Genomic DNA, 18557 nt, shown 5'->3' with positions numbered 1-18557 from the left:
CCAATCCTCTAGTATCTTCCTTACTCCAGAAAGCAGATAAAAAGTTGGGAATTCATATCTCATTTATCTGATCTGCTACTTGTGTGGACACTGAGATGCATTTTGCCTGGCTCTAAAGCTTTGCCTTGTCTTGGTTTTCGAAGCAGTCTATTTACCTGTCGCCCTCCCTCCCCCCACCAATCTTCTTACTTCTATCTCCTCATAGGATATAGTGTGGTTGAAGATGGGGGCTAATGAGAGATGTCAGTGCACCATCTGCTTGAAACACTGGAAGGAATAATGGGATAGAACAGCCTCTGAAAGGTCATTCCACAGATGCGAGAAAGAAATGGAACAAAAAGATTTTAGGTGGGCAATCAGCCTGGATTTTGCAAGTTTAAAGAGCAAGGGGTTACTGAAAGATGATGTGCATCCTCAAGTTGCTGGGGGTGTCAGAGGACTGAGAGAGCAGAGGGAGCTTAACCAGATGAAGAAAGTTAAAAAAAAAAAACAGAGACCATTGACTTGTCTGCGATGTGAGAACAATGGGTCTTGTGCTTTGACCTCATCCCAGGAAAGGCCAATGTTGAGAGCTCTAGATTGCACAGAATGCAGGAAAGACAGATGTGATGCCAGGATGTTAACCTACATCACCCCATGGAGATAAATAAACAAAGGCCTTGTTAACTGTGAGTAGTTATGATTTTTCAAGGAAAGAGTTGGAACCAGAGAGGATGTCTGCAGGTGTTTTTGGAGGCCATCTTTGCGATATGATCACCCAAGGGGAGGTCATAGCAAAGTGCGAGAGGCTATAGCTGGGTCATAGCCGAGATGTTCAATTAACTGAACCTCTTCCTTTCAGCAACTAACGATGGAAATATATATGTGGATTCGATTGAAGATATTTCTTCAGTGAAAGGGTGACACTGAGATTTTCCAGGATTGAAGGACAAGGTCCATTTCTCATACCAGCGTCTAATCATTTACCATTCAGCAGAGAGTGAAGCAGCTGCTGTCACCCTGCCAGTCAGCTGGGGTACTGTATGATGCAATGTGGAATCGTCTGCAAAGATAAAGAAAAGGTTTTCCAGAGCATCGGAGATGAGAAACAAGACTTGGCCCAAACTCTCTGCTTTGGGGCATGCCAGTCTCTATTGGGAGAGGAGAGGGGTTCCATTGATAGCAACATGTTGACTGTGTTGAAGGTCTTAGAGAGGTAAAGGGGTATGATCTGATCTCTTGTTTGATATTTAGCACCTCTATTACTGAGAGGGAAACAGGAGCATGCTGAGTTGAGTGACTGGGAAAGGATCCAAATTGATGGTCAAAGATCAGGCTGTCTGAAAACATGAAGGATTTGACCTCAGCAGTGATGTCAAAATGGATTCCATGACTTTGCTTATAATTGGCAGGAGGCTTACTGTTCTGGAGTTGAGAGCATCTATTTGTGCACTGTCATTGTGGATGAGAGTGATGTTTGCTGACTTTCAGGAAGAAGAGAGGCAGCCAAAGCAAAAGGACTGGCTGAATATATCATATAGGAAAGAAGCAGGAGAGCAGGGTTTGAGAACTTGGGCACCGATGCTATTTTGGCCCACCGATGCTGAAGCAGGGTCGAGGCTGGACAAAACTTCCTGTACATTCTCGGTTGAGAAGGACACAAAGTCCAGGACGCATTGGGGAGGAGGGCAATATGAGGATAGAAAGGGATGGTTTGGCTATACGATATTTGGAGATAAGGAGAGAGAGAGAGAGAGAGAGAGAGAGAGAGAGAGAGAGAGAGAGAGAGAGAGAGAGAGAGAGAGAGAGAGAGAGAGAGAGAGAGAGAGAGAGAGAGAGAGAGAGAGAGAGAGAGAGACAGAGACAGAGACAGAGACAGAGACAGAGACAGAGACAGAGACAGAGAGACAGAGACAGAGACAGAGACAGAGAGAGAGAGAGAGAGAGAGAGAGAGAGAGAGAGAGAGAGAGAGAGAGAGAGAGAGAGAGAGAGAGAGAGAGAGAGAGAGAGAGAGAGAGAGAGAGAGAGAGAGAGAGAGAGAGAGAGAGAGAGAGAGAGAGAGAGAGAGAGAGAGAGAGAGAGAGAGAGAGAGAGAGAGAGAGAGAGAGAGAGAGAGAGAGAGAGAGAGAGAGAGAGAGAGAGAGATATTATTGATTTCCATCAAAATATAAATAATTATTCTTATCAGACGGCAAACATGATTTTGTAGATTATCGTTTGATGTTTTGCAAAACAGGTTAATATTTGCGATTTATTTCTTAAACAGATTTACAATGTCAAAAAGTAATTGGCAGTTGTTTAATTGTACAATATAAATTGTTTCTTCTTGGTTTATTTTGCGAGAGCAAACGTGAAATTTGAAACGTCCATCACAACAATTTGGCATTAGTGCTCTGGGAACAAACAACTGACATGAAACCAATTTTGTTTGATTTAGAAATGTCATCTTTCATAATATTCGTCATCGCATAGAATAGGGGCTTCTCTTGTCAATTCACTAAATCTCCACTTATTGGATTCTTTATACAAATACGCTTTTCATGACAAAGCTCTCAGCATCAAAATTTCAAGAACTGCAGAATGAAAATGCAAAAGTCCAACGAACTTGAGGGTTTATTTTGCAATAAAAGGGATAAACGGTCAGAAAGTCCAACGTTTCAGCCACAGAATGGCCTCTGTCAGGGACTAAGGCGGGTAGGTAATGTGCACTCTGATCTTAATGCCCTCCCAGAGGACTTTGTATCGACACGAGGGTGTGCAAAAGTGATGCCGGCATGTAACAGATCATCGACATCAGCACAGAGTGACACAGGCAAGAAATAGATCATGTGACACAGGCAATGAAGCTGAGATTATCCCCCGGCGAAGGCTACTTTGTGGCCGAAACGTTGGACCCTCTGCGCCTTTGCTCTTTATGTTTTGGCAAGGAAAACTTCAAGTTGGTTGTGGTTTTTGCATTTTCGTTCTGCGGTCCTCACAATTTTAATGATTATAACCCAGCATCGAAAACACACATTCGCCCAAAAATATACTTTATGATGATTTGTTGAAGATTTTTGCTGAAATTCTGGTGTTCATGCATTTTCACAAACACAAACTGCTCTTCACTGCTCCGAAAAAAAAAGATTAATAACAACAATTTTTTGTCTGGCTGAAGGAACTTGAAAGCAAAAGCATTGCTGTCCAGCGCTGACATTGACGTACATTTTCGCATATCCACGTGGTCATTGCAATTTGTACCTTTTTCACAAGTGGTCCATGGTAATGCTGTATCGGGACTTGTCTTTCCTAATTGCATTTCAAAAAGTAAGTTTAGCCAACCCTTGAACGTCCCCAATTGCCAAACACTTAACACCCCCCTTATCCCCCACTCCTTCATGCAATAATTGCTGCATCAGTTTAATAACAATCTCCATATTCAAATTTCAGGATCTCAATTCCCAATTGAGTGAATTTATTCCCAATCATTAAGCCTGCCCTTATAGGTTAGTGGGAGGCTTATTGTGCTGTTGTAAGGTTTGTTTGTACAATTAGTTTACCCAATTTTTAATGGTACTCCAGTTTCTAAGACTCCACGGAGTACTAAACCACCATTTAGAAGAGAAAAAAGAAATGATTCCTACACTCCCAATTTCTGAGCTGTATCTCAGAGTGGGCTGGGACTTTCAGAATGAATTTTTTTATCAATAATGGGAATAAAAAAGTACGGGGTTGACATGATATTTTTGACCTTGACCTGATTTTAATGTGATGACCTAATTATAGACATCTTAACATTTTTCAGCATTACTTGACTCAGGTTTGTCCGATTGGAATGCAATTGCCCTGTCGAGATAGCCCAGAGTAAGGCACATTTACGGTTGGTTAACATCAAACCCCCTTTGGGTTGAAGGTCAAGTTCAAATGGTGGTCTGAAAAAATAATAACGTGTTTCTTTTTTTGTCATCACTCAATTTTGCCAACGGGCTCACATCTCAAAGACCGCTCGCTTGGCCTTCCAAGATGTTCTTGCATCATAATAGGGCACCTGTATTGAAGTTGTGCACCTGATATTTGATTCATGTCCTTGACCGACATTTTACGGATTGTGAGCTAATTAACAAAAAAAAACACCTTTTCTTTTTTATCATAACTTGAATAATTTTCCTTTGATTTTCACGATGTTGAGTTTTATGGATGCATTTTATATGGGGACACATTTTCTTAATTTACAGTCTATCCATAAATGTTGAAGGTCAAGGTCATATGGTGGGATGAAAAAAATGTAGACATAATCGTATCGCGGGCCAAGGGCAGTTTGTGGAAGATCGCCAAGAGCAAAGCTCCCCCGACCAGGGTCGACTTACCTTCGGCGATCGCTTTGTGATCACAGATATCCAGTTATGATTGTATTTTCCCAGACTCTGTGTCTGTCCAGTGACAATTGCTGTGTCTCCTCAATCCCAAATCCCAGCTGTATACGTCCATTTGTCATATCTCCTATTTTAGTTAACTTTGTATATCTTTAACCTTCTCGGTCCTGATTATATGTTCAGCATTTTGAGTGGCTGCACAAAAGCGCTCACTGCGAGACTGTATTGGGGGTAGATTTCAATGAAACAGGTTCAGTGTACTGAACAAAAGGACCAAGGAGGTTTATACCTCAATCATCACTGCAACACATTATGTTGGTCATACCAATATGTATCTTGGCCAAACTTCCAATCAGGGTTAGTATGATACAAGTATTAACAGCAAAGACAACCTTTCCCGGGAAGACGACATATCCAAGCTTCCCTCAAAATATATCAGCAGATCCAGAAATCTTTGTATTGCCAAGTCCTCCGTCGGTAATGATAAACTTACTGTCTGTAAAGAATCGTACATAGTACAATAGAGTATGAATGATACGAGTTCCCTTACGAGGAACTTCAACACAGAAGGAGGCCGTTAGGCCCATCAAAGCCTGTGCTATTATTACCAACTTATGGTTATTTGTTTGTGCTCTATCTTTTTTTTTAAATGCTGAACATCAAGCAAAGAAGCAGCAAGTACCATTTTAAAAAGTCGTTGGTATGATTCAATCGGGGATCGAACCGCCGATCTTCCAGACTCAGGGTGGATACTCTACCCATTACACCACCAAGGTTGGTTCTAGATTGCTCTCCCTTACAGGCTAGTGTCCCCCTTCACACCACCTATCACTCCTGAATGCTGTGAAAAGCAAGACCCTGAATATGATATGTATAATGCCCCACCAGGAGTTTGACTAATTGAGCATGATGGAGTTTTAATTTTCATTAGTGGATAGTTTGTGGCCTTTCAGTTTTCAAATGTCTCTCATATGGGACTGCAATCTCTGCCCTCTCAACACTCTGTCCCTTCCAAACCATATTAGGATACATAAATTAACCAAGCCATTTTTTGTTCGTTTTCTGCCCATCTGCCCCTATTTTATCCCTCCTGTTCAATTGTTTTCCTCTCTCATCCTGGAACTGACTCCTGGGACAGAGGGTGGAGGAGGGGTATCTGTTCAGTGACAGTGATGGCTAAGTGGCCATAAACATGTGATCGTGGATGGTGCACCTTCCTCAGGTGGGCTCCTCTGTACAGGTTGGGAATGTAATAATGTTCTTGTGCCTCAGACGTTGTCGTATGTCCTATCCTATGTAGAAGATTATATTCAGCGGCAGTATTGTTGTGATTGTTGTGAGCAACAGTCTGATCTACCCTGTTTGGGACTGTATTGAGTGACAGTTAGCTTACTGTCCTGTCATTGAAAGGATTTGTTTGTGTACTGTTCCTGTGCATGGGAGTGATGTACCTACCCCGTTGGGGACTGTGGTGAGCGGCAGTATGACGTACCTTTAGGGGACTGTAGAGAGTGGCTGTAACTACTTTTTACAGTTTGTTCATAGTTTGAGGTTTCACATTTAAGATTTTACGATTTGTCTTATAATAGGTAAACCAGTAACTTTTGTCCATGTTTTGTGGGTTTCAAAGTATGCATAACACGCAAGACAAATTAAACCTACTATTACTTGATTAATAGCTCCAATTATTTCAACCTTGTGGGTTGAGTCATAGGTAAGGTATTCAGCCCAAGACTTTCACGAAACTGCTGGCCAGGCCTGACTTTTACCGGAAGAAGGCAGGAATTTGGAACATATCCAGAGTGCCGGCGATAACTCACCTACTCTTCATGAAAGACACCATGGGATATTTAACATCCAAGCGTGAATTGATGACGGCTGGGAAGCACACTTTATGATGCAATGCCCTGCCTGTGAAGCACCAATCAGACAGTTTATAGGTCGGGGTGAGTATCAAACCTTGAGAAGGTAGCTCAAAGGTAAGTGCACTACATCAGCAAAATCCCATCAGAGATTAAACAAATTCAATACGTTGATGATATTTTTTTATCACAACAGGAGATGAGCAGAGGATGTTTGGGATCTTGTAAAGTTGCATATAACCCAAGAACCCCATGACTACAAAAAAGACCAGGAGCAATACGACCACGTCTTATTGCAAAAACCAAGCCAACCGAACCTAAACCAAAAGTGTGTATAACTGAAGCATACCTTTGATTGTAATAAAAAAACAGCGACTTTGGTCCATCACCAATATGGTTTAACAACACCAAGATAAAATATATATATATATATATATATATATATATATATATATATATATATATATATATATATATATATATATATATATATATATATATATATATATATACAAATCAAAACAACCAATCAGATGCTAAAAATATAAATTAATTTCGCACTAAAGTGTCAATTTTCATGGCTTTTGCACCACAAACTCCTCTACTTGTAAACTTTAATTTAGCACATAAAAAAGGGAACATACAACTACATCAAAGATCTCCCTGTGATACTCATTCATAAAACAGTTCTGTTAATGTCGCTTCATTAAGTGCACGGGGTAAATACATTGATATTGTTTGTGTTAAAATAAGAATGTAACATTTCAGAATGGATCATATTGATTTTGTAAGCTTAGGAAATGTTTCAAGAATGCATTCAAAAACAGTGTGTGCAATTTGAATATCAAAATTAAATTTATACTCACTTTCAGCTCGAAACCATGCTAGCAGTGAAGTCGACACAGTTTGCTTCTTTAATGTAAATTTTTGCAATCACTACTTTGATTATTATTAATTTAATCTCATGAGTAAACTGTCTGAGGGTAAGTCCAATCTATTTGGATTAATAAATGCACACACAAATAACTTATGGTTATATCCTCACAATTTTGTCGTCAGCACTGCAGAAGCGTTCACGAATGAGAGAACACATAGTGTGCTTTATCATTTAATTCTCTCTTTACCATCGATTTTGGCACACAATGGCCTTCTCTTTTCGAAGAGGCCACAATGGGATATCTCCCTCCACCTTGAGTACAACCAACAGTTTTCAACTGATTCTGTCCTGAAGTTCAGGCATGCATAGAGGTCAAACAAACACAGAAACAAACACAAAGACACTTCTAGAATTACCAAATGATAATACAAGTGAAACAGATAACACGACAGAATTTTCCTTAAGATGCCTTGTGCATTGGTGATATAAATACATCAGGACTGCACCAGTGAAAATACAGAACAAACAACTTCCAAAGCCAAGAATAACAGAAAGCAAGTATATGCAAGGAGGAATGAATATACAGTGATGTCTTAACAAATGGGCATACCAGATCGCTCAGGCTAGCCTACAGGTACGCACACGCATCTCTGAGCTGTCAAGGCTGGGTTGGAATCTCGGTTCAGCTATATAAACTCTCATTGTGGTGTTTTGCATGGGCAATGCATTAAAGTGTATATAATCTATTGGAAGGACATCAGGCTGGAGGAACCATCAGCCAGTGCTGGATCGTTGAGGATGGTAAAGATTCCATGGTGATTTTTTTTTCTTCCAAAGAACAAGTGCATTATCGCGGGCGCAAAGAAGAAATTTTACATTCCTGCCACCATCTGTCGAGTCGCTGTGTCGCAGTGGTAACCTCCTGTCGAGGAATGGTTTTCACCAAGAAACATTTGTCGACGTGTCGTGACACATCTTCAAGGAGTAAGGGCCTCCAAATGATATTAGCAGGCTCTGGCCAGGGACACAACAGGGCCGCTGTGTAAGAGTCGTAAAGTCTCTAATGGAGTGAATTTTTGCATACGGCTTCACTTGTTTTGTAAAGTCTGCTTATGGCAGTCTCATGGCTCACATTATATTTTTTGAGAAACATAATACCCTGGTAAAATCAATCCCTGCCTTTTAATAACAAATAAAAATAGCACTCAAGGCCATGTATTATAAAACTTAAAAACGAACCCCGAAGTTTATCTGCACTTGACCCATATGCAGGAAATACATATCGGTCCTATCTCTACCATAGGGTCCTGCAAAAAAGAAAAATGTACAGTGTACATGGAGATTAATTGTTGATACTTGTTAGACCTGTCACAAACAAAAAACAAAATCTTAGGGAGACATTATGGGCCAAATTTACTAAAGGCGTTTCGCGAGAGCATCTTCCGAACCCCTGCCTCACCCTTAAACGCCGCCAAAACCATCTTTGTACGCGCACCGCTAATCACACGTTTAAATAGCGATTTACAAAGGGAGATTAACATCTGTTTAGCTGTGAGCGTATAAATAGCTAAATAGCTGTCGTCGAAGTTATGAATCATTCCTTTTAATCATTTATTTGGTTCAGCGCACCATTGTGGAGTATATCAAACCAATTAACCTCAATGACCATGCATTGGCTTCACGGTAAAACAAGTTTTAGTTTGTGCATTCCAACGGAGGCAGTGTGTCGGCAAAGAAAAGACGATAATTTTTTCATTCGATAATCAAGCGATGAATGGGTTTAATCGAGGTAATGAAGCTTCACCAAAGAGCAATCCAAGTCAGGAGAAGTGACATGGGTGCAAATAAGAACAAGCAGCTCGCATGGGAAGATATTTCAAAAAGGATGATGGTCCATTTTCCAGAGCACCAAAAATCCTCTGCCATGGACCTCCGAGAACTCTGGAGAAGGATGAAGATGAAGGCAAAGGCAATGGCTCTTGAGAAGAAACTTAACATGCAAGAAAGAGGAGGTGAGAAAGCTACGACCAGTAAACTGGGGGAAGAAATTGTTGCAATATTAACAATCATAGCTGGAGACTTGGATGAAGTATGTAATGACGTGGATGATGATGCTCCGTCAGCAGCTGGTAGTCTGAAAGAAGTTGACGATATTTGTCCGATTCCATTGAACAGCACAGCTGATTCTCACTTCAGGTAATTATATATTTTTACTTTATGATCAATAGAAATCATATTATGAAAATACACTAATTACTTTGTGAATGCATAAACATTCTTTCTCATGTATTGAAATCTTGATGGATTGAAATTCCATGACATATGTATTCAAACATACATTAACTTCTTTTCTATTACAGTGCCATTGAGGAGGAAGAATGAGTTCTTCAAGGCCTTAAACCTCTTAAACCTACCCTAACCGACGTGAAAAAGTTCTTTTGTTATTTAAATACTTGTCACAAGGTTTTGATCATACATGAGATTGACACTCTTCAGCGATAGGCGATTAACTTTAAACGGGTGATCATCACACAGTTAGCGATTCTACATGCATTTAACTCTTAAATGCCTTTCATAAATTCAGCCCTATGTGGTCTGAACATTTCCTTCCCAGCCGCCATTTTAAAAACAGCAGATATTGCAAAAAATATTTCAACCAAAAAATCTCTCTAAGTGTCGAAAAAAATTGGGATGGCGGGATGGCCAAGAAGTATGCACACTTGCCTCTAAGCTGTCTAGCCTAGCCTTGATTTGAATTTCAGCCTAGCAATAAACTGTTGATCATCCCAGTGTTTCATGGGCAGGATGATTCATCAATGTGTGCCGGCCCTCAGATGGACCATGAAGCAGGTGTTCCATCTGCCGACATTAGATGGTGGACGTTAAAGATCCCATGGTATCCTTCACAAAGAGTAGGCAAACAATCGCTGCCACCATGAAATAAATTACAAATTCTGGTCCTCACCTCCTGTTTCCCGTATCCCAAGTAAAATGAAGTGAAAAGTGTCAACCCCCAAAGGGGGTCGCTGCACCCTTTTCTTGGGCCACCAGATTAGTAGAAGTAGTGGTAGTAGTGGTGGTGGTGGTACAGTCGCAGTCAAAATAATTGATTTAACAAATCAAAATGTTCATTTATAGTATTTACCCAATGTTAGGAATGTTTCATTTGACAAAAGTGGCTCTTCGCTGTGCAGGTAGATAAATTAGTGCCTGTAGAGTGTATGATGCCCTGATAGTGTCTGGGATTTTTGGTGTGAACACTCTACAGGCTGTGTTGAATGGAACACATTATGTCTGCTTACTGAAAGGCATGCTTATTGTTGCTGAAGTAATCAAAACTACTATATTATGTGGAAGTCTTTCTCGGATAATAGTCGATGCAAAGATTTCCATGACATCATTACAGACATCACTGCACTTAAGAAAGTACTGCAGTCAAGACTAGAAGGGCACTTGGTAGAGCGCATACCTCAGCCCCGTAATGCCTTATCCACGAGAACATATTTGGCCCAGTACATTTTTGAGATGTCATGCTATATATCGTTTTTGAGCCCTATCTCTCAATGGTGAAGAATCACTTTAAAAAATTCAAGTAGTCGGATCTGGATTGGGATCTTCACCAAAATCTAAATAATTTGTTCTTGCCACACACCCAACCTGTCCACCAAGTTTCATCCGAATCTGTCTAGAACTCTTTGAGATATTGTGCTATATATCAGTTTCACCCTATCTCTCAATGGTGAAGAATCACTTAAAATAATTTCAGATCCGAATTTGGATCTTCACCAAAATTCAATCAATTCTTCCTTGTATGTTCTTGTGGGACCCAACATGTCCACCAAGTTTCATCCAAATCCATTCACAACTTTTTGAGACATTGTGCTACATATCACTTTTGGCCCCATCTCTCAATGGTGAAGAATCACGTAAAAAATTCTCGTCGTCAGATCCGGATCGGCATCTTCACCAAAATCTAATCAGTTCATCCTTGTCACACAAAAACCTGTCCACAAAATTTCTTCCGGATCCATCCACAACTTTTTGGGATATCCTGCACGCACAAAAACAAACAGACAAGCCGGTAGGCGGACATGGGTAGTCGACTACCCAATAGAACCTGACGCGATGGGCCCGTTCGATGGGGAATGACCTGAGGATTAAGCACAAGAAAATTCATGATTCTAGCTTCAAGGGTTAATGTTGCAGTTTGTTTTTTCGTTAAAATACCCCCACATTTAGAGGTTTTTCGGCCGTTGCTAGGCAAAGGAGGGGTCCATGGCAACGGTTCTTTCTCACACATAACTAGGACATATCATGAACCTACCATACCAGTTTCATGTATATCTGACTCATAGTCTCTGAGATATAACGAACTTCGATTTTTTTTATTGTTTTCGACCAGGGTTCATTCAAAATCTATCTTCTCTGACAGTTTTCATAGGATCCAGCTGGAAATTTTTTGACAATATGGCTGAATGTACTGCCCACAGTCGCTCGTGGCCCGATTTTTGATTTCCGAAAAAATAATTTTTTTTCTGATTTTTCAAAAATTTCAAAGTCCCGTTGCTAGGCAACCGTGGTGTCCATAGCAACGGTTCTCATTTGCACACAGCTAGGTCATGGTATGAACCTACCAACCAAGTTTCATCGAAATCGCCATTGTATTAACTGAAATCGCCATTTTAAATACTGATAATAAGGGTAGAACAAATCAAAAAATAAAATTAAAAAATATTTTTTTTTTTTTCGACGACATCGACTACCCAACATATCGACGGAAATACTGATCATATTAGGGTAGAAAAAAAAATTGAGATTTTTTTTTTCGACTAGATCGATTACCTAACAAAAAGGGGGTGAAAACATAACCTCCTTCACCTTCGATGGCAGAGGTAATGAGAACAAAAATCAAGTGCACTTTAACAAGCTGTTGGAGAAAACTCAAAGTGTTAAGCATATTTTTCAGAGTTCATTGAGGAATGTTTTAGAAAAGCAGAGCTGTGCTAGTACTACTGGAGAGTTTTCTTGCATCTAGTAGGCCTTGATTAAAAATTTTTAAATCTCATGACATCAGATAGTGAAGGAATTGGGAACTTGATGTGCAAACTGCTGAGTCACTGATATGCATATTTCAAGAATTCGACTACATTACCGACCCTGGATATGATTCCAGGTCGCTGGAGAGAATAAGAGTGCTTGAAGTTGAAAAATCCCTTCCTTTACTGGAAATTAATCCACTTTGTGGTATGAGATGGGGAAAGAAAATTCAACACCATTGTCCCTGAAATGAATCTGTAGCAGACAATACGAAGATCTCAGAAAAGCTCAAAAAGCGTTGTTGGTCAAACAAGAAAGAGCGAGTATGTGGCTAAATGGCAATTAGTTTATCATGAAGTCTTGCAATCACCAATATGTTCCATGATCTATCCAGTGCAAAATTCATGGACCACAGGGAGACATCTCATCATGAACTGAGAGGAAACAAAGGACAGATGTTTGATGACAATGTCACAAAGCTTCTCCAGTTCAAAATGCGAGAAGGAAATCCATACCAAGCAACTCAACGTATCCGTCTCAACAATTTTGTTATGAAACATCCGCAGATGAAATTGTCAGTCAGGCTCCTAAATGTTATCAAACACGAAGCAGAAACGTATCAACAATTCCGTGAAGTGAAGTTTATGTTGAAGGACAAACAAAACTCTCTGAAACTATTTCAAGACTGATTCTACCATGCTATGATGACTCATCAACAGCTACAACAATGGTAGCTACTGAAGTTGTGACACCAAAGCAGATTGCCCATGCACAAAAAAAAAATCATGGATATTGCCAGAGAGAGAGGGGAGAAACAATGAAGAACATTTTTTATTATGATCTGCTGCCAATAAACCCATTGTTCGAAGGCGATGCTACGACTAAACCAGCGAAGCACACAGTGATTGCTGAAATTAAGATAAAACTCAATGGAGAAGAATGCATATTTGAGCTGCTTTCCCAGTACAAAACTGCAGTACTCGAAGATTTCATGTCACAAATTCAAATCGTGCAGATGCCATCTCAAAGGTACTTTGGCGAAGATATCGCAAATGTGCTACAAAATGTGCGAGCAGTTTGTACTGTGCAGGAGCTACATGTGATCTTCGATAGCTGCTGCGACAAATCATCTATTATGGAATGAGAAAGGTTTCGAAGAGCTTCAAATACCGGAAGTGTCCAGTTAACAAACATGTATCCTGACATGCCAATCGCTGTTCAACTGGACAAGGATGAATGCCTAAAGTCCGTGTTTGCTTCTAAATATTGTGTCCAAAACCCATCACTTTCTCGACCCACCTTACCCAGTTGCACCCAACTGTTCCTAGACTCCATGTCCTTTTCTCCTGACAAGGTGGAGAGCTTGCTGTCAAACCTCGACTCAGATTCTGCAACCGGTCAGGCGGCATCAGCGCACGTGTCCTAAAAGCCTGCTCCGCTGCTCTTGCTCACCCTCTCTCTGTTCTATTCACCCTCTCATTTGCTCAAGGTCATCTGCCATCTGCTTAGAAATCAGCAAGCATTACTGCCACACATAAAAAAGGTGTAAAAAAAAACAAACAAACAAAAAAAACATTACTGCTCTGGAGAAAAAAGGACGGCTTAATTTTTTTGTAAACATTGTCGAGGCTCGTATGAGAGCTAACACACAACGCACAGCAAGGGGGACATGAGACAAGAGAGGGGGGGGAGTGGGAAGGACAAAACAGTGGGGAACAGAGACATTAGGAGATCTGTGGAAGGGAGAGAGATGGGGCGGGGAACACGGGGAATAGAAGATGGACATTACAGGGACTTTCAGGAAGGAAAGCAGGGAATTTGAAGGAGGTGGGTTTCGGGTGGATTATCGGGGGTAGAAAAGATCAAGGATTTGGATGGGGGATGATAAGAGATGGTGGTAAACAGCTGTTTTGAAGGCTTGGTGCAAAGAATGGGATTGAACAGAGTGAGGGAGTTTATTCCAAAGGTGGGGAAAAAGAGGAATGAAAGAGTGAAGGTGAGCAGCGATTCATGATTTTGGTAGTTTTACCAGAATAAAAACTGTTTTTGGTAGTTTTTGGTAGCTTGGACCAAAGCTGTTCCCACATTCCACAATGCTTTGGTGAAGGCTGACATTCAACCTGGGGATGATGCGTGAAGCAAAACTGGAACCAAACATGCAGCACTGAAAAAAGAATCAGTAAACTTCCTTTCAAAATTTGGAGAGACAGGCACTTTCCGAGAGCAAGACATTGATAATGTTGAAAAGTATCTGGTCAGGGTTTTGTCACTTAAAATTTTTTTTTTTAACCAACATTTTCAACAAGCTAAGATATATCGATAACACAGGTGAAACAAATCTCTTGTTGAACTGCCACCAACGTCAGGCTCAGAGGATATATACGCCGCGTATTCTTTGTTATCAGCGATATACTTATACTCTTAAATAATGACTACAACAAACCAAGACCACTTTGGATAGGATGAAGTGGATGGACTTTTATGTTCATGTAAATGTCGCAGACAGCTACCAGATGAATTGGTAACTTTGTGTGGGTGCAACACTTGCAAAACAATGAGATGCAAATGTAAGATATGAGGGGAGACATACTCTGTTTTTGGCAAGTGCATAACAGATTTCCGCAATTCTTCTTGAAATATGACTGTGATGAAAGACGTTGATGTGGTGTGTATAATATTGTCTGTAATTATTTAGTAGAACTTTCTCTGACTAGATATATATGGAACGATTTGCTGATATTTTGAGTATCGGCATATAATAAAATTATTTTCCTTGTCAGCATGCATCAGTCTTACAAGTGCAAATGTTGCTTTGATGCACCATTTTATATGCGATTGTTATCTTACAAAAGAAAGTCGCGAAAAACTATCCAATAAAGTCTGAATCTTTACCTCCACCACTGAAGGTGAAGGAGATTATGTTTTCACCCCTCTCTGTTGGGTCGCCGAAATAGGTGACCCTTATTGTCAGTAATTATGTCTGTTTGTTCGTTTGTCATCAGCATAATTGGTAGTAAATGTGGGCGGATTTTGACCAAACTCGGGTGGTAGTTAAATCTTATGACCTAGTGCTTTGGAAATTGTGATGGTTGCTAGGGACGCTTTGGTTCCCTAGCAACAACCGAAAAACCTTCAAAATCGGTACCGTTCACGCGAAATCAATTCCGAAAGCCATTATCCCATGTAGGGTTATGAAATTTGGCACGAATGATCCACAGGTGATGCTCTATCAAATATATTCCGGTTTTTGTGATATATGGAATACTTTACCCGCAGCGCCCCCTACAATTAGGGTATGCGCGAAAATTGGTAAAAATTGAAGGCCCCCTAGCAACCAGGTGAGTGCATCGATATGAATGAAACTTTGCAGGTTCATGGTACTCAATGAGTACTACAACTTTTCCTCAGGACATATTGACCGATTTCGCTTAGGTCAGGGGTCAAAGGTCAAATAGTGCAAAAATCGATAATATGCGAGAGCTGGAGGTGCCTTTGCGCCAAATGCTACTCCTCCTAGGGTTATGGTCGGATGGTAATGAAAATTCACACTAATTGTCTGGAGTACTTTGTGCACAAATGATCGAGCCGGATTTTCTATTTAGATCTTTGTTCACCCACAGCACCCCCTCGAACTTTGGGGATTTCCGATTTCAAACCGCATTTTCGGTAATTTGCATTCAAATGGATACCGAGTAGTTATCTGTAGATGGAACTGGATGAGATTTGATATGCATAATCTTAAGGTGATTCCCTATCCGCTATATGACATCCATTTTGCTCTATATCTTATAGTTTCCATGCTTGGCGACCCATCGCCACCTACCGGCTTGTTTGTTTGTCTGCTTGTTGTCAAAAGGTTGTGGACAGATCTGGATGAAATTTGCTGGGTGTTTGACAAGGATGAACTGATTCGATTTTGGTGAAGATCCGGATCCGGATGCGAATCGGTCTACTATAATTTTTTTCGTGATTCTTCACCATTAAGAGAGAGGGCTGAACTAATATATAACATGATATCTCAAAATGTTGTGGACGGATTCGGACGAAACTTGGTGGACGGGTTGGTTGTGTGACAAGGACAAATTGATTCGATTTTGGTGAAGATGCAAATCCGGATCTGAATGCGAGAATTATTTAATTTTTAAAGTAATTCTTCACCATTGAGAGATAGTGCCAAAAACGATATAGTTCTGTATAGCATGATATTTCAAAAATGTATTGGGCCCGATATGTTCTCGTGGATCAGGCATTATGCGGCAGAGTTGTACGCTCTCCCGGATTTCATTCAGGTTTATTTTGTTTCATTTGACGTCTTGAAAATAGTTAAATTACTGCTCCAATCAATAAGATACATTTGAGCTTCTTGAGCCAAATAACTTGTTTTAAAAGCACAATTAACTTTCTATGAGCAACAGATCCTGGGATATTACATAAACACCTTAAAATATCCACCATTGTGGAAAATGGAGGCTACTAAATGAACGTCCTCGAGTTGAAATGTCCAAGCTCTTGTGTCGGGAATGAGTCCTGCAATCATGACAAACAATAAAATTCTCTGTACATCAAACATTTTTATGGGGTTTCGTGCAGATGTTGGATCAAGTCTACATCTTACACGCAGTATACGTCTGTCAACAACACTCAATGATCGGGACTAAGAAAGAGCTTGATGAAGCTTATCATCTTATTTTCAAAACGAAATTGGCCAAAATAAAGTATTATATAAATTGTCACGATTGCAAGCACTGCTTGCACATGGGAGGATATAAAAAAGATGATTAAGTAAAACGGACAACCGATGAAGTGTTTTGAACACAATGAAAACAAATCGACCCGACTTGGGTCTCATTCCCTTCAAGCAATAGTGATTTGGAATAATACAATTTTGTCTCCGAACATTTGCATTTCAAAGCATTACTTTCAAGAAAGCAGTATTGGTTAAGCCTGGGAGTTGGTTTCTGTGATATATTCACCGTTGAAAACTGAGAAATTGGAGTTGGCTTTTCCAAACCTTGAAGTTGCAGCAAGAATTTACCATTCCAACATGGTTTGTCTCCCAATGCACGGGTAAAAGATCGTTTTCCAAGATGAAAATGATCCAAAATGCACTGCGAAATTAATTGACTCACAAAAGGATGAACTATTTGTCGATGATGGATTATTAAAATAAATACACTAGCCTGGAGGCGACGATGGTTCGCGGGCATTATTGAACAATTGAATTAGTGGAAGCTTTTGAGGAAGCCCTACCATAAAAAAACTATCTCTTCCGTCAAAATTGACCAAATCAAATCGGATTTTTTAATATGTTGTACTTATGGACATTACGCACAGCTTCTAGGAAATGAAATTGTGAGAAATAAATAAATAAACAAAAAGTTCAAGTGGGCGTCGCTCTGCCCACAAGGGGCATGGGACGCCCCTCATACAAAAAGACACAACTAGACCATGATATCTAGCTTGTGTCCAAGTTTCATCAAGATCGCATCAAACGACATGGAGCTATGCTCTGGAGAGAGTCACAAACAGACAGACAGACACACAGACACAACGAAAATAGTGGTCACTGCTGGCACCCGCGAACCAATTACACTGTGAAGAATCTAGACTTTTTTTGACAAGTATTGCACTTTGCTACACTCTTGTCTCAGAAGTGAAACGTCTCGTGTGAGTACCGTCATACCCATGATGCATGATGATGTGTTATATTCTTTTAATAATAAAGTAGTTGCAGTCTGTTATTTTATTCTGTTCTTGGGATGGTTGCTTTTGGTGAGGCTCCATAAATGATCATGACCAGTGGTCTACAAACATGTGAAAACGACCCTCTTGACGCAATTGAGTCAATGCACATTAAAAAAAAAAACACAATTATTATAGTCATTCTGAAAATGCTGCATCTTGCACAGGATTAATACAACACAAAGAATAATTCCTGAAGCCATTTTGGTAATGTGCTTTAAGAAATGTCTGTGGATATTCTCATTTGCATGTCCCCAAGCTCCATTGTGAAAAGAAAAAAAAATGAGTTTCAAAGGTTATCAAGGAGGAAGGCTGACAGCTCACTTATTGACAGGGCCAAGGTGAAGTCATTATTACTCAACCCCGTAGCTGTTCACACCAGGCCATGCACAAAATGTCAAGGTTGATGTTTAGTGGAGATCGGATGAATCGCTGACTCTCAACATCTAAAGCAATGTTGTCGTGCAAGAGGTGCATTATAAAGTAATGTTTGTGTTCCGTGGGACTTGACAGTTGCATCTTGCAAAAAGCATGCTACTTACCCACCAACGATGTTGAAAGGTGAGATGTTCCGCAACCCGGTGCTTTCGTTCGCCTTTTTTGACGATAAAAAAAGAGGAAATACAGGTAAAAGTTAAAAACGACGACAATCATTCATAATTGTGCATTCTCTCTCATTTGTGTGGTCGGAGCAATGCATGAAAGCC

General features: G+C 40.2%; 1 protein-coding gene across 2 annotated transcripts in view; it reads right to left on the bottom strand.

Moving 5' to 3' along the window:
* LOC147016015 (protein unc-13 homolog B-like) overlaps nt 1-18557 on the bottom strand; it is a 1009527-nt gene that overhangs the window by 368747 nt on the left and 622223 nt on the right. For both annotated transcript variants that reach the window (XM_085848698.1, XM_085848699.1), the window contains one exon: nt 18393-18445. In XM_085848698.1, coding sequence (XP_085704824.1) covers nt 18393-18445 — 53 coding nt within the window. The remainder of the gene's footprint in view (nt 1-18392; nt 18446-18557) is intronic.

Source organism: Eptatretus burgeri, chromosome 12, assembly GCF_056783735.1.
Source record: "Eptatretus burgeri isolate ZD-2024b chromosome 12, Ebu_testis_v1, whole genome shotgun sequence".
Classification (NCBI taxonomy): domain Eukaryota; kingdom Metazoa; phylum Chordata; class Myxini; order Myxiniformes; family Myxinidae; genus Eptatretus; species Eptatretus burgeri.
The sequence above is the reverse complement of the archived record's forward strand: the minus strand, read 5'-3'. Positions and strand labels throughout refer to the sequence as shown.